Genomic DNA, 17648 nt, shown 5'->3' on the forward strand with positions numbered 1-17648 from the left:
ATTGTAAACACAGAATGGAGCACTGAGCAGGCAAAGTGGAAACACCACACAAATCCAGGCAAGATCCCCAAGAACACCTCTCACTTTTCCGTAAGGTGATGTCTCACAATTTTTTAAAATTTATCAGCTTAAGCCCAATTTGAATCAATGTTAACTGGCAAGCATATTGCTGTGATTTAAGCAATTTCAGTAGAAAATTGACAGAAGTAGATATCTCATTGTTAGCACAAATACCAAAATGCTTCAGAAAACATAAATGAGATCTGCACTAACAAATCAAGGAATGAATAATTCACACTAAACCTAATGATGCAATCTTCAGTTTTCCTTTGCTGTGGTTACCAAGGAGAGCTTCACTGAAAACACGATTTATACATACTATTTCTTCATTTGAGTTCTTTGTGATTATTAAGTACCATGATTTTTCCCCCCAGGAAAATGGGAAATATGCAAGGAATAAAAAAACAAGTATTCCTGATGAACATGAATGCATGCAGAGAGAATCCATCCAGGACACAGAACAAGATAATTAGCATGGCACATTTCCAAGCCACAGGGCAAGAGAGGCCAAAGCAGGATGCTGATGTGCCAAAAGTCAAAAACATGACAGTGTACCCACCACCGCACAAAGCTAGGTAGTGACTCAAACGCAGGTTTATGAGCCAACAAGCCCAATAAAGTCTGCAGCAGCTGGAAAGGGGAGAAGCAACAGCCCTAGGGAGAGCAGCAGACACTGAGGGAGCTCAAGAACAGATGCGAACAGGCAGGGGGCAGAGGTATACACAGGAGACAGGCACAGTGGCGTACACCGTACACCAGTAATCCCAGCAGCTCGGGAGCTGAGGCAGGAGGACCACCAAGTTCAAAGTCAGCCTCAGCAAGGGTGAGGTGACAAACAACTCAGTGAAACGCTGTCTCTACACAGAATATAAAATAGGGCTGGGGATGTGGCTCAGTGATCTAGTGCCCCTGAGTTCAATCCCCAGTACAAGATAGGCTGGGCACATGGCTCAGTGAGTGAGCACCCCTGGGTGCAATCTTTAGTTTAAAAAAAAAAAAAAGAAAGAAAAAAGGGGTGGGGGGGGGCGCAAAGAAACACCTTGCTATGTGATAATTCTCTTGTTCTCATGTAAGAGGTGACCATCTGAAACCATCTACAATATTTGAGGTGCTGGTTTGATCCCCAGCACCACAAATAAAATGTCTTCACAGCCAGACTTGGGACTGTAACCACCCACACAGTAAAACCCTAACACAGGTCTTCTTCTGCACACTCTAAGGATCAGATACAGATTGACAGGTTTGAACTGCTGTGTCCTTGTGCCATTTCCCTTTGTCACTGCTACAGAAATGGCTTCAAGGACTGGTTGCGCTCCATGGTGAAGCACTTGCCCAGCAGGAGGCCTGAGGTCAGGAGTGGGAGGGGGAGGGGGAGGGGGAGAGGTTATCTTAGTTAAGGTGCAAAGAAACACATTCATTTAACCACACACACACACACACACACACACACACACACACACACACACACGGGCTCTTATTGTTCACAAAATTCTGCCCATTAAAAGAGCAACTTGGGCTAAAACTTTCAGGCCCACCAAACAAAATATACAACTCCACTCAAGGAACGTCAATTCATCGCAAACATGGAAATTACTGCGCCAAGAGCTCAAATCACTGCTGACACTGAAAATGACTCAACAGGAACAGGCATGTAAAACAAAGCAGGCTGAACACAGCTTCTAAGTGTTCACAAGCTTGCAGCTGCAGAGGCAGAGGACGCAGGGGCCTCCACCACATCTGTCAAGGAGGGGTCTCACGTGAAAGTAGGACCAACACCCTGTCCTCCCTTCACTTCACGTGTTTTTCCAAAGTCTGTATTCTATGGGAACAGGTAGTTCTCGTGTTAAAAAAGAAAGAAAGAAAAAAATAGGGCACCAGGCAGAGGGCAAGACCCTGAATTGAATTCCCAGCACCAAAAGAAAAAGAGCAAATACATCTCAGTCCAATGTGTTACCGTCTACTCTGGTCCCTGCCAGGTGGAGGCACTGGTGAGCACTGGCCATCAGAGGCCAGCTGGATTGGGGAGGGGGGGGACCTATAGTTGTCTGAGAGTTCCTGCTTCACCAGGAACATGCTCCAATGTGCAAAAGCCTTCCTTTCCACAACCTTGCCGTGTATTGTGAATGGTCAGGTTAAGGTACCAAGGCAAGGGTGGCTACCAAGGGCTTTGCTTCAAACTGGGGAGGGGCTAATGCATTTTTTGTTGTCTGTATCCCTCATGTGAGATGGAATTATGACCCGGCCGTCTTCTTCACCTGGGGATTAAGCAGGGCTGGCGAGAGGCATATGGAGGGGAAGGATTGACAGGGGGTGGGTTACAGTTAATTTAAGGTTGTCAACTTGAAGGCAGGGCACAGGATGTTCAAATATTTGGACAAACAAGATTCTGGGTGTTTAAGATTAACATTTGAACTAGCAGACCATGTAAAGTGTAAGGTCCTGACTTCAAATTCAGATTAAGACCCGGAATGGAAATGGCTGACCCACATCCTACATTGCCCAGGATAAAAGAGAATTCTCTGACTGAAAACACAGTGGATACAGGAGCTGCAGATTTTACCTGGCAGCTTCCCCTGTGTGTGAGCCCAGCTAGCTCTGTGTTTCTGGAGAACTCTGACCAATGCAGGCAATATTAAAATCGTGTTTAGGCACATCTTTAAAACTTAACATGAGGTACAAATACTATCTGCAACAGATGTGTTATGTAATCTGTCTCCTCCACGTTCTAATCATTGTTAACATATGCTGCTTTAAAAACTTTATTACTGTCACCAGGTGGTCGGTCAAGTAGTGCACACGTCTATAATCCCAGCAACTTGGTGGCGAAGACAGGAAGATCGCAAATTCAAAGTCAGCGTAGAAATTTAGTGGGGTCCTAAGCAACTTGGTGAGACCCTGTCTCAAAATAAAATAAGACGAGCTCAGGGTATATATAGCTCAGTGGTAGGCACTCACGAGTTCAATACCTTTACTTGTTAAAAACCCTTTGGAAAGACACTACTACTCTCTCAGAAAACACCAAACCCAATCTATGATATCAACAAGACACCAAAGTAAATGACAAACTAGTAACAATGCCAAACTTATGGCCAAAAACATACACAGAATGGGTATGAAAAGAGCACCACACACACACCTCACTTACATTTACATGCACACGCACGAAGCCCTAAGGAAGAAGCCTGAGAACTGTGAGGGATGGTTCACCCACTCATTCAGATCCTTACCTGACAGAGGCTGAGAGTCTGCTTGGTGGTAGAGTGCTTGCTCAGCCTGTGTGAAGCCCCAGGTTTGACCCGAGTCACAAAAGGAAAAAAAGAAGAGTCTGACAGAACAGTCACAGCTTAACAGACAGGGACTTCATGCCTAAGACAAGCACCTCTATTCACACCTGCCCTGCGCCTTCTGGGCCTAGGGACAGGATCTTCCCATGGCTCCACAGCATCCCCTTCCAAGTGCGCAGAAAAAATGGAGAGAAGAGGGCAACAACGACGACCAACAGAAACCAAGGGTGCACCACAGGGAATCAGAACTCGGGAAAAGATCTTACTCTGCACTAGTCTCAAAACTAAACAAAACTACCAGCCACGCTGGGGGGGACACAGAAATCCACAGAGAACATGGCATTCATTTTCCATCTCCCAAACAGTCCTAATGCCTGGAGTTCAAATGAAGATCATGCCTTACATACTCAGAAATAGAAAAGAACACATTTGGAAGGAACAAACAGAAATATGAGCAAATCAAATATCGAACAAAATACACAGCCAGCAGAGCACACTGAGCCATGTCTACAAAGACAGGCTATTCGGTTGTTCTGCAGTCAGTACCAGGAACAAGCTGCAACACCACTGCAGGAGATGGTACCTGTTCATCCCAAAACACATCACCTTCATGTTTTTGGCTGCAAGATACGACCTCTAGTAATATCCTAGGTCAGACCAAGGCACTGTATTTCCCAAGAGTTAGAAAAATCTATCCTGAGTCAAAGGATACAAAATATTTGGGAACTAAAATCATTCTACTTCAAATGCCAAGAAGCTTAGTCCTTGATGAGGGACCTGGATTCAGCACTTCCCAACACAAGTGATCGCCCCTGGAGCTGCTGATTAAGAGGGTGGGGTCTAGAAAAAGCAAGACACACTCAACTCCGGGCCCAACTTCTCTCAAACTCTGTTCTCTCCGTTTTGTCTCTTAAATAAAATTGGCTTTCTACACTTGCCTCAGTTTTTCAGGTGTTTGATCTTCAACATGGGTGGGGGAGAGAACAAGGATCTCAATCCTGATTTCCAAGACCTCTATCAGACATGGCCACCAGAGCTGCACCCTACCAGAAGTAGCCTGAGAGGACAACAGAATGTGTGTGTGCTTGTGCACATCCTTAGGCTCCTGCTGGAAAATGACCTGAGTCCACCATTCACAGCATCCTGGCTTTGTCTTGCTACTGTTACTTTTCCCCCGGGGGATTAAGAGCTCTACAAAAGGTACTTTATCCTAAACCTGTCCCTACAAAGCTGGAGTCTAAAACCATTCTTCCTTCCTGGGGACACCTTCTGTATGCAGGTAAGGGTATGGCTCGCTGAACCTAGGCTGTCCACATAAATATTAAAAATCTTTTGAATCAGGTACATGGTGATGCACACCTATAATCCCAGCTATGGAGAAGGCTGAGGCAGGAGGACCCCAATTTTGAGGCAGCCCAGGCAATTTAGACAGACACCATCTCAAAATGAGCATGAGCTGGGGAGGTAGCTCAGTGGTAGAGAACCCCGTGTTCTACCCCCAGTAGGGTGCCAAAAAGGGCAGACTAAGAACTGAATAGGAGTGCTTGCCTTGTAAGCATAAGGCCCTGGGTTCGATCCCCAGCACCACCACCCCCCAACAAAAGAACTGAATAGGGCTGGGGATATAGCTCAGTGGGTAGAGTGCTTGCCTTGCAAGCAGAAAGCCCTGGGTTCAATCCCCAGCACCGAAGGAAAAAAAAAAGAATAACCAGACTTGATACTACTGCCTTTCTTGGTGGGGAGAGGTTTAAAAGGGTAAACAGGAAATGCCACTGAGAGCTTGGGTGATGGCACCTCCTACATATCTCAAGCTTGCCGTGGGGATGACCAGTGCCAGGTTCTCATGGCAGAGACCGCAATCCTCAAAATGACCTTCCCAAGAAAGCCTGTCAGCCCACCTGGGAAGAAGGGCAGAGACAGCAATGTCCTGAATCACTGGAGACACAAGCAGGAGAGAGCCTGAAACACTGAGGGCAAGCCATTCCACAGGCCAGCTCTCCCAGGAGCACCACAATGTCTCCCTGCGGAGGGCTCACCCGGGAGCGGGTAGGCAGAGAGGCTCTGTGCTGTGAGCAGAAGCAAAACCCTAACATTTGTTTTTACTGGCCTTCCTTCAAACTTCAATTGTGTAGGTGTGCAGATGTATGAAACCTCTAAGTAACCAAGAACACCCCCTGCCACATGAACCACAGCACTGCCTTCGGCTCTGGTCACAAATCCACATGGAGGACTAAACCATCTTAACATGTCTTTCCCCAAAGTCTGCTGCTAGTTTCTAAATTGTACAGAAGAGGACAAAAATCAAAGTGACACCGCTTGGAAAGTCTGTTACAGGTTGAACTGTGGCCCTCCAAAAAGATTCAACCAGTGGATGGTGTCTTCTTCATAGTTAATGGAGTTATCTTGGCAGATAATGGAGTTAGGAGGAAGTCACTGGTGTGGGCCCAGTCCAACATCACTGGTGCCCTCCACAAAAGGAAATGTGGACACAGGAAGGTGCAGAGTGGGACAATGCACAGACAGAGGAGAAAACCACCCACAAGTCAACATCCCTATGGGGCCGCAAGGGTTTGAACCCAGCCTAGGACCGCTTCTCCCTCCCTTCCAGAAGGAGTGGGCCCTGCTAAAACCTAGATCTTGGACTTTACCTCCAGCACTGCAAGATCGAAGTTTATTTTTTAAACCATACTTGGAGGTGCTTTGTTACAGGGTCCCCAAGAAACCTGGTGCTTGGTCCCACCCTTCTTCAGTCACAGCTCCAAGTAGCAAAGGTCACCTGGCCAAGTATACTACCAAGGTGATAGAGGAAACTTTCTTACTCTGGATAAACTTTACAATAAACTAAGCCTTCTTATAAAAGAGAGACAGGGCAGTTCCTTTTGCAATTTATTGTTGAACAAGCAGTGCCTCCAGCTCTGGCCCACTGTGCTGCTCCTCCTCGCTCAGCAGCTCCTCGCACTCCTCGCTGAACTCCTCTGAGTCCCCAGGACTGGGCTCCTCCTCGCTGGATACGAGGTCCAGCTCCTCACTGAGAAGTTCGCCCTGGCCCCGGCTACAGCCTTCGCTGGGCTCATCTTCACTAAAGAGGTCCAGTTCCTCACTGGATATCACATCCAGAACCTCACTGTTCTCTTCACTGGGAGGTTCTTCCACTGCCTCCTCAAAACAGGGCTGGTCTAGTTCTTCACTAGGCTCCAAGTCCTCACTGGCCACTTCCTCGAATCCTGGGGAGTAAAACGACTGACTCACTACACCAAATTCAAATCATGGCTCAGAAGAGTCAGGCTATGTGCACCCTCAATGCAATGCTCCTTCCTCCCAACAGGGGGCTTCCCTGGGTTCTACCCACATGGAATTCCCCCCCTGCTGCCACTGTGTCATTCACCAAGGCTGGCAAGGCTCTCTGGAAATGGTTTTCCCATTCTGTTTTGGCTTTCTGAAGTTAGACTATAAATAAAAGCATGAATTAACACCCAGACAATACTCCAAACAATAATCTAATGGACCAACAAAAGGCATACTATTGGTGGGCACAGGGCATGCCTGTAATCCCAGACTTGGGAGGCCAAGGCAGTAGGATCACAAGTTAGAAGTCAGCTCAGTTACCTAGCAAGACCTTAAGCAAATTAGGGAGATCCTGTCTCAAAAAATTCACAGCACTGGGGGTGAGTGGTAGAACACCTCTGGTTCAATCCCTGGTACCAAGAGAAAGGCCTGCTATCTGGGACTTTGGGGTTCAAAAACACCAAGACAGGAAGCGATGGTGTCCTGTGATAAAAGACAAATGAAGATAGCATCTAATTCAAATTAGCATACCGCCTCTTAATCTTCCCAATTAACATTTGATCAAGGGCTCATTTGCATGTGCTCCCTATAGGGACAGAATCTAAGCAGAGTTGGGGAGGCTCAGACATGGGGTACAACCTCCCTTTTAGTGCCAATGCTCTTTCAGGGCTGCTCGCAGGATCCACCTCTCCTAGCCTTCCTGGGAAATCTGCTAACTTTAGGATGTCCAAAGTAGTTCAGTTCCCACAAAACCCTAGGCAACCCTCTGGTTCTGAGGCCCACCCCAACCCACAACACCGACCATCTCCAATTCCACAAGGAGCTCTGTACTCTGACAAATGCACAGTACAGCTCAAAACCATCTTCAAACAGGACTTTTTCCTTTGCCCAGGCTAAGCCAGGAAAGGTGGAGTTTGCCTGTAACACCAAGGACTCAGGGCTGTGGCAGGCAGATTCCATCCAAGTCAGCAACTTAAGAGATGAGACTGTCTCAAAATAAGAAATAAAGGACTGGGGATGTGGCTCCTTAGCGAAGTGCCCCTGGGTTCAATTACCAATACAAAAAAAAATATTGCCCTGACTGGCTTTGAACTTGCAATCACCCAATTTCAGTTTTGTTTTTGTGGTCCTGGGGAATCAAAAACAGGATCTCACAACTGTTAGTTAGGTAAACACTCCACCACTGAGCTGCATCTTTGGCCCTTTTTTATTTTTTTATTTTGAGACAGGGTTCAAGTTATCCTCAAGCTATCCTCAACCTAGTGACTCTCCTCTCTGCCTCCTGTACTGTAAACTGGTCAGAATTTTTACTGAGCAAGATTTCTTACTATGTTGCCTCCATAGGACTCAAAGCTTCCAATCCTTTCTTTAGCCTCCCAAGCAGCTGGGATCACAGGCACATGCCAGGGCACCCAGCTATCTGAGAACAGAGTTTTAAACTACTTCTTTTGAAAGCCAAATATGAGAAAGGGTGGGCGGGGATGTGGGGGAGGTGATGTGAAAATTAAGACTAAAAAACACTTTGCTACAATAAACGGACTCTGCACCAGGTTGTGAGAATGACCTCAGTGCTGAGCAGCGCCACCAGTCCCAGCCCTGTACACCACTCCGCGCTGCACTACACATACCGCCAGGAGGCTGCACTGTCACCTCGTACACGTAGTAGCCATGGAGCAGCTTCTTTTCCTGTGTGTAAATCCTTACCGCCTGAAAATGGAAGTCCCCTAGAACACCTAGAGAATGGATTGGAGAAGCATCACTGCCACACTCACCATGGAACACAGGAAGCACCTACTGTAAAATCTGATGTGCCACTGGTGAGTTGGAGCACCTAAGAAAGTAGTTTCAGTGAGCCAAGCATCATCCTGGACTAGTGATACAAAATTACTCATTCACCTCTAATTACAAGCTCTAATATCTTCTTCAGAGAGGCACACACCTCCTGTAACCCCAGGGACTCAGGAGGCTGAGGCAGGAAGATCTCAAGTTCAAGTTCAATCTCCACAACTCAGAGTAGCCATAAACAAGTTAGTGAGACCCTGTCCCAAAAATAAAAAAGGGCTGAGAATGGAGCTCAGTGGCCAAGAGCTCCTGGATTTGACCCTAGGGCACAGGCACGCACACGCGCACACACACACACACACACACACAAAATAACTCGAAGTCATTTTAAATGAGGAGGCTGATGCATCAATATTTTTTTCAAAAAAAAAAAAAAAAAAAACTGGTTGCACAACTCAGTCACCAGGGGACCTTTTCCCCTTTAAAAGAACTTTTAATCATGTAAGATAAAAGCATCACTTAAGGCACTTGGCCTTCTGAGAGGCAACAGTGGCCTGCTTCACCTCCTGAACCACAGAGCTGCATCGAGCCCAGAGGTCAGAAATAAAGGCCCTTCCACCTCAGCCAACAGTGGAGTCGTGGTTTCAGACACACTTCAACCCCAACACTGCCTCGGCCCACAGAACCACCTGGGTGGAGTCTGCTACAGCCTATCTGTGACATGGGGGTGATGTTTCAAGGCAGAAACACCTCCTTCTGTATTTGAGTATTCCTTGCCCATTAAGGTCAAGTGATATGGATAATGTAGTTCTACTTCTTATCATAAGGTGTCCTTTAACTGAAATGCTCTGCAACCAGAAGTGTTTTAGATGTGGGAGTATTTAGGCAGACCTAACAGCTAAGGATTTGTAACCCAAAATTCAAACCTGAAATGCTCCAAAATCCCAAGCTTTCCGAGTGTCAACAACATGGGCTGCTCACAGGGAGCCCTCACAATACACACCATGCTTACGGCAGCAGGAAAGTCTACTCTTCCTCTACAAAAAGGCCACATATTCTCCTCTGGCCCTAATCTGAGTGTTCTGCTTTGATTCAGCTGCTGCATTTGCCTATGGGCATGCTGGAAGGTACTCACTGTCATTCCCTCCTGCAGTAAGGTATGCTCAGAGTCAGGATATGCCATAATAAAGAACAAGGACACTTGAATCCCTGCTGTGATCACCTGGACTGCACCAGGTAAGCTGCAAGACGCCCAAGGCGACCTACCAGATCCAGTGGTAGCCCGCTCCTCTTCATGCCCTTGACAAGCAGGGGCTCCACTTGTCTCCTTGTTATTACTGGTAGACACACTGCTCTTCCTTCTTCCCTCCTGGGGTCTGCCAGAGGTGTTCAGTGTCTTCAACTGTGCTCCAATCAATGAAGGAGGTAAGCACAAGATGTGTGTACCCCTCAGTGCATGGAAGAAATGGTGGCGGCGGCACACTTGACCCTGACCTCTCAGGAAGGTTACCCAGCAAGCATCAAACACAGGAAACCTAGCAATTAATTGGGATGAAGTTCTAGTAGCAGACAGCTCACAAGAGTACCTGATATGCAGTCTGTATCCCAGACATACACAAGAACTGGGATCAAGCACCGGACTGAGAGGCAATAGACAAACATTTCCTAAAACCCAGCAGCTATAAACCAACAGTCTACTTTAGCAAAACTCCTCTTCAAGATACCTCTGCTGCCTTGCTCCAGGAAGGGTCCACTCTTCACACACTGTGGCCTCAACCATTGTAACACTCCAGTTACACAAAGGCAGGCAGGAAAAAAGGGAAAAAAAAGGCAGGCAGGTTCATAACTGGATGTCCTCTAAACAGTGTCCGTGCCACTTAGTGACTTCAGGAGGAAGATTTCACAGCAAATTCCTACAGAAACTGGTGTTCAAGAGTGGGACTGGATATGTAGCTCAGGAGTAGAATGCATGCTTTTATACACAACACCCAAGAGGAAACAGCTTTTCCCACACCCCACCACTGCCCTGCCTGAGGGCAAAGCAAGATAATTAGGACCACAGAAACCTTTACTGCCCAAGAAGTATATAAAACAAAATCTCAAAGAGGGCAGAAACATTCTGACTATTCCTGCTTGGACAGAAAAGTTAATGACCCAGACACAGCACCCGACAGCAAGGGCATCGACAGCCCTCACCAGGTCACAGAGAGACTACACATAGCACCCACATTGACCAGGAAATTTACTTACCGAAGAAGTCGAACGAAAACGGGTCCCTTCCACCAAAAAATTCCCTGAAGACATCTTCTGGGTTCCGGAACGTGAAGCCAAACTCAAAAGGACTGTCAAAATGACTTCCACCTACATAAACACAACATAGCTTTAGTGTATGAATTCTGGTGCTTTTAAGCAAATATTTTTGTAGAACATTAAGTAAATCATGACCTTTAAAAAAAAATTTTTTTTCCAAGTATCTGGGGGTCTCTGAAATTCAAAATGAGTCCTACTGTAACTGAAACTCTGCTCATAAAGTCCCAGCCGCACTTCTGAGCAGCTCTCAATCTATGATCAGCATGTCACTGCTGATTTTATTACCTAGGTCTATTGAGAAACAAGACTGTATTCACTCAACTCTCCTGCTACAGCTTGAACACATGGGCTCAGCAGGAATTCGGAGAGCACCGACTGTCAGACCACCACATGGGCTTTCCACAAACACACGTTTTAGCTCTTCAGTAGTCTACTCGTCAAACCCTGACAGCAGTTTTACTAATAGTGGTTACTAATCTGACAGTGTAAGCTCACAGTGATATAGTACAACAAAGTTACGAATGATTTCCCATCTATATAAAGTGCATCAACATATACTTTCTAGTCTAACAAAAGATTTCCAGTTGTTTTTTTTATGCTGTCACTTTCTCCTTCCCCTACCCAATCCATTCCACTTCTCAGGCTGCATCTGTATTGAGCACCAAAGAGACTGACCAAGAAACTCAGTGATTTACAATTCAAACACAAACTCCAAGTCAGAGGACAGGACTGTCAAGACCTTTGTCTCAGGAGAGAAAATCATTTACGTACCTCCACCTCCACCATTTAAGCCTTCTTTGCCATACTTGTCATAGATGTCCCGTTTTTTAGCTTTAAATTTGAAAACAGAATTATTAGGGCCAAGTTCTTTTCAAATCCTCAAAATTCAATCAATAAGGCAAATTCAAGTAATAAGGCATTTCCCAAATTTAAAATGAGGTTTCAGTATTTCATAAATTTTAAGACTGCTCTTGCTCTAAAAGACAGAGGAGCAGGAGGGGGACCTTATGTATTCTATTCTTCTAAGAAAAGATCAGGGTAACTTTTTAAGCACTATTTTTTTTAGGAATCATTGTCTATTCTGTTAGATCATTTTATTTTACTCTACTGCCCAGAGCTCATGCGTATATTTAAAATCATGCCCATCGCAGGAGGCTGTAGGTTAGATCTCCAGGGGGTGGGGGGAGATCAATCATTACCAAGTACAAAACTATTCCTACCTAGAACAGAAGTGACCCCTCTTACTACAAAGTCCAAAAGAGGACAGGGTCTATGCCCTAGGTGGGGTGAAGAGGAGACGGCCCTCAGCCCACAGGCCTGGCTGACGCCCAGATCCGCAGGACCAAGAGAGCTGCGCACAGCACTGTGGGCACACCGTGCTCACTGCACACCACCTGTGCTCCCTGAGAACTTCACATTCCACCAAGTGGCCAGCAAGCTGAGAAGCCGCCCATCTCAGGTTACCAAGCCCTAATGAGAACAGCAGCCTACCTCTGAAAACTCCAGCCATGGCAGAGGGTAACCTGTACATAATGCATGGCCCCAGACTCCACCTAGAGACTTTCATGGTTGTTTAAAGGTTCTTTTTGCTGGACATGAAGCCTCAATGCAGTCCTCAACAGGGCTCATGTCGGAAGTGCCTCAACAGGGCTCATGTCAGAAGTGGGAGCATGGCATGGTCACACTGTCGGCAAGACAGGACCCCTAAGACAGGGTCTTCAACACCCCTCAGGCTCCTAGTCCCACCTTAAGTTTATGCTCTTAAATGCCGCATTCATATAGGTGTTCCATATCCCTGCTGTGTTTTGATAAGCAGCAAGGTACTTGTGAATAAGACAGACATCTGGGAGTCATTCCTTAAGCACTCTGCTGATGCAGCAAGAAGGCAGTGTGCTGGTGACTGCTGAGAGAGGTCACGCTGGGCTCCTGTCTCACACAGCCACCTTCACCTGGCCACACACATAACATGGAGAGCATGGGCTCACTCCCTGTAGTCAGTGCATCAGTACCTAACCTAGTAACTACCTCTTGTCATGCCTTACTGACCCGAGGTGTGAATAGTCTCCAGTCTCTGGAACCAGTCCCACCAGGGCCCATGCAGTCTTGCCTTCACCATGAATAGCTGAAACCATCTAGCCAATAACTGACCTTTGACCTATCCACAAAACTAAGCCAATGTCTCTGCCTTTGGCATCCAATATCTATGCTCTAGAACTAGGATGGAGAAAACACAGATGTTTTGATGTCTAATTCTGAGCTGTATGTTCCCCTTCCTTCTTGACTCAAAGTTCTTTCAAGCAGAACTTCCTCCGTTAACATGGTACAGTTCCAAGTAGGGCAATGGGGATGAAAGGTCAGTTGGAGCAACTACAACAACATGCAGAGACCAAAACAGAGCCTGCAAGCTGGGCAAGGTGGCACACACCTGTAATATTAGCTATGTGGGAGGGTTGAGGCAGGAGGATCACAAGATCGAGGCCAGCCTCAGCACCTTAGGGAGAACTTATCCCAAAGATAAAAATGGCTGGAGATGCAGCTCAGTGATATGGCAGAGTGCTCTGGGTTCAAGCTCGAGTACTGCCAAAATACAAAACATACCAAGTCCTGCAACCCAACATCCACACCAACCTCTCCCTCAGCTCCTCCAAGCCAGGGCGTTCCACGCTGTTTCACCAAAGTCACGCTGAGTGCTCTTCAACACTCATGGCTAACTGTTATGTTCCAAGCTCCACCAGAAAGAAACATTCTCAGTGGTCCCAAAATCCAGGTGGTAACAGGATGTGTGTCCACATCCTGCTGGGACTGAGAAGGGCATCACTGCTTCCACCCCCAGTTCTGCTTCACCTACTCAAGGGCCCTTCCCTGGAAGTTCAGCATTACTTACCATCTGATAACACCTCATACGCCTCAGCTACTTGTTTGAATTTTCTCTCTGCTTCTTCTTTATTCTCAGGATTTTTGTCTGGATGCCACTTTAGTGCCAGTTTCCGATATCTTAGAAAAAAAGCAGAAATATCTATCACACATGCCCAAAGTGTGAGCTTTTAAAACTAACATAATTTAACCAGGCACAGTGGCACATGCCTGCAATCCTAGCCAACTGAAGGCTAAAGCAGGATAATCCAGAGTCTGAGGCCAGCCTCAGCAAGTTAGCAAGGCTCTAAGCAAGAGCCTCGTCTTTTAAAAAAAAAAAAAAAAAAAAAAAAAAGGGCGTAGGGATGTGGCTTGATGGTAAAACACCTTTGGGTTCAATCCCAAAAAAACACGCGTGCGTGCACAAACACACAAACACACACACACACACAGAGCATCAAATTATTCATAATGCCAACCTTCAGACTTATTTAACCTGTATGCCAGCACTCCTGCATCAAGGCAAAGCCCTTGGGCTGTGATTCAAATGCAGAGGAAGAGTCTACTGTCTCAAAAGAGGGGGAAATTGGGGGCAGTGGTGCCCACCTGTAAACCCAGGAGCTTGGCAGGCTGAGGCAGCAGGATCACAAATTCAAAGCCAGCCTCAGCTGCTTAGAAAGATCCTAAGCAATTTAGGGAGACCCTGTCTCAAAGTAAAAAAGGGCTGGGGATGTTGTTCAGTGCTTAAAAGCCCCTGAGCACAATCCCTGGTACAAAAAAAGGGGGCGGACAGGGAAGAGCAGGATGGCAGCCACACCCCTTAGTCCTCAGAGAGAAATTATCAGCACACACAGCAAAGCTCACAGTCCCCTATTGTTATCATTTTGTTCATGTGAAAAGCTAATATTTATGCAACTTAATAAGGAAATCTTGCGGCTTTTAAGGGTAACAGCCTTTTCTAAAGTCATGCTTAAGTCACCTTGGAAATACCCATCAACCTGCATGTACTCACAGATAAGCAAAACCAATCTGCTCTCTAATGCTAGTATAATGGGCATGTAATTTCATCAGTAAATAAAAGTACTATGCACATGTTTGTTCAAGAACAAAAGTATTTCAACTGTCCCTCTGTTCCACAATTCACCAAGTAGCAGTGGCCATTAACTGTTACTAGTTAGTAAGAACAGTGTGGACCTAAAGCATAACCCCACACCCTCACATCCAGGGTATGTGAAATCCTCACACTCCAAAGTGACAGCATCCAAGCCTGGTCTCTCCTCAATGGGCTGTGCCAGCCAGCTCCTTGGCTGAGGTCTGAAAGGAGTACTCTGCAGGCAACATTGACAGCTATCCTAATCTAGTTTTTTCTGTTGTTTGTTTTGGGGACAGAACCAAAGTTCTTGGGCATGGCAGTAAGCATGTTCTCTACAATTGGGCTACTTTTTGAAAGGAACTATTCTGCTCCAAATGAAGGGAAAGGGGAGGTGACACTTTCCCATCTAGAAGTTTAGACTTCATCGTACATTGAGTTTTCTAAAAGTTGTTTTAAAGTCTTGTTCTCAGTTAACCTCAATGAAATGAATGGATCAAGCCAGAGTCCTTCAGAGCCATATGCAACCTGGACTCACCCTGTATGCACAGATACAGGCACAGTGGGCAGTGGTTGTTCTTGGCACGCATGTTGGTTAAGCAGGGGTTGTAGCATGGGCTTGAATTCAGCTCTGAGCCCCTACTCTGCCTGAAAGGGGTACTTATGAGTGCCAAGTCAACCCCACCTCTAAGTCCAATATAAAGGCTCTAGGAGATTTTTCACATTCTCAGTCAAAAAAAAAAGGGGGGGGGGGAGGGTAGTATTAGGGACTGCACCCAAGAGTCCTCCAGCCCGGAGCTCTATCACCAGTCCTTTCTACTATTTTGAGGCAGGATCTCACCAAGTTGCCAAGAATGGCCTCGAACTCAGCCTCCCAAATCACTGAGATTGCAGGTGTGTGCCATTTGTCCTGGCAATTCTCAATTTTTTATCTACTTTAGGCATATAAGGAATTCAGTCCCAAAGCAAAGGAACATTAAATAGGCAACCTTGTCCTGACAAATAAACTAACTGTAAGACCCAGGTCTAATTCAAATGCTCACTTGTGTATTACAATATGAAGTTAAAATTACACAAGCCAGCCAGGCACACTAGTTTACACTTGTAATCCCAGAAACTCAGAAGATTGAGGCAGGAGGACTTCAAGTTCAAGGCCAATCTCGGAACCTCAGTGAGACCCTCAGCAACTCAGCACAACCCTGTCTGAAAAACATGAGAGGAAAAAAAAAAAAAAAAGGAGGAGGTGGGTAACATGTCTATAACATGTCTAGGTTTGATCCCCAATGCCAAAAAGAAAATTGTTTAATTAAATAAACTGTGGCACTCAAAGATGATATATTACATTAAAAGCCATTTTAGGGTTAGGGTTACAGTGGCAGAGTGTATGCCTAGCATGTGTGAGGTCCTGAACTCTAATCCCAGCACTACAAAAGAAAAAAGAGAAAAAGGAAAAAGCTATTTTTATGCTCCTGTCTCAGAATTCAGACATGGATTTAAATCCCAGATGCTTGGGAGGCTGAGGCAGAAGGATTGCCAGTCCAGCCTGGGCAATTTAAAAAAGAAAAAAGAAAGAAAAAGGCATTTTAATACATTAACAAAGTTGTACTACCCACTTACCAACGCATGCTTCACATTATGTTATGTATCACTTCAGAAATAACACTACTTACGCCTTTTTGATATCCTCGGGAGAGGCATGTCTCTGCACGCCTAGAACTTCATAGTAATCCACCATGTTTTAACAGATTGTTGGAACAAGTCCTGCAATTAAAAATGTGTGGTCATTGACAACACTGTCAAAGTTGGGTGGCTCATGGGGTAAAAACTGTGGGGGGGACAGGGAGCTCACCCTACCGACCTACAGGGAGAACTTCTGGTCAGTCACTAGCCTATCAGGAAGGGCCTAGTCTGGGAAATGGTTCAGGACTTGGATCCAAAGACCCTTCTAGATAAAGAAAAAAGCTCTGAAATCACCTAATAATAGCCTAAATGAAAAAACAGGTGACTGAGGCCTATGCAGAGGTCAGAGGTCAGTGGCCACCTGACCAGCATCTAAAAGGCTTTCTGTATCTGTTTTCCTGTACATGGGCATGCTTGGGCAGCTACCTCCCTCCCTGGATACATTCCTAGGCCAGGCATTGGGCAAGACTGCAGGGCTCACAGGAACACACTGTCCCTTCCCTAAGAAACACCCCTCCATGGCTCTGTTGCTCTCCCAGGAGAACAGCAGGAAACAGCAAAAGACCTCCCACACATTCCCCAGACAGAAAAGGGAAAGGCCCTGGATTACAATTACCAGTGTGGCTTTACCATCTGCCATCACATTCCATGTGTCCATCTACCAAACCGGCACAGCTGCCCTACCTCAAAACCAGCTCGATGTTGACTACGCCTCCAGTCAAAAACTAGCACCAGAGCTGGGCACGGTGGCGCACACCTGTGATCCCAGTGGCTCCAGGAGGCTGAGGCAGGAGATTTCAAGTTCAAAGCCAGCCTCAGCAACTCAGCCGCCCTGTCTCTAACAAAATACAAAAAAGGGCTGGGGATGTGGCCCAGTGGTTAAGGCCCACTGGGCAATTCCTGGTACCAAAAAAAAAAAAAAACAAACCAAACAACAACAACAAAAAAAAAACTAGCACCAGAGCTGGGCAGGTGGTGCACGCCTATAATCCCAGCCACTCAGGAAACTGAGGGCAGCAGGACTGAAAAGTCAGAGCCCAGCTTTAGCCACTCAGCAAGACCCTAAGCAAATCAGCAAAACCCTATCTCAAATAAAAAATAAAAAGGGCTGGGGATGTATTTCAGTGGTTAAGCACCCCTGGGTTCAATCCCCAGTAAGCACCCCTGGGTTTGATCTCCAGCACACACACACCAAAAATAGGTGTGGGTGGGGCATCTAAAGCAAAAATGGAATTACAAGAGGGAGTTAGGAGGTGCAATGGCAACTCAGGAGGCTGAGGCAGAAAGATCACAAGTTTGAGAAC

At 46.2% G+C, this 17648-nt stretch overlaps 1 protein-coding gene across 4 annotated transcripts in view; it reads right to left on the bottom strand.

Annotated features, from left to right (window-relative positions):
• Window positions 1-17648, bottom strand: part of Dnajb6 (DnaJ heat shock protein family (Hsp40) member B6) — a 58318-nt gene that overhangs the window by 25602 nt on the left and 15068 nt on the right. For all 4 annotated transcript variants that reach the window (XM_047560681.1, XM_047560679.1, XM_047560680.1 and 1 more), the window contains exons 2-5: window positions 16335-16425; window positions 13606-13715; window positions 11493-11552; window positions 10662-10772 (exon numbers count right to left, since the gene is read on the bottom strand). In XM_047560681.1, coding sequence (XP_047416637.1) covers window positions 10662-10772; window positions 11493-11552; window positions 13606-13715; window positions 16335-16399 — 346 coding nt within the window. In that variant the 5' untranslated portion in view covers window positions 16400-16425. The remainder of the gene's footprint in view (window positions 1-10661; window positions 10773-11492; window positions 11553-13605; window positions 13716-16334; window positions 16426-17648) is intronic.

This window comes from Sciurus carolinensis, chromosome 8 (genome assembly GCF_902686445.1).
Source record: "Sciurus carolinensis chromosome 8, mSciCar1.2, whole genome shotgun sequence".
Taxonomy (NCBI): Eukaryota; Metazoa; Chordata; class Mammalia; order Rodentia; family Sciuridae; genus Sciurus; species Sciurus carolinensis.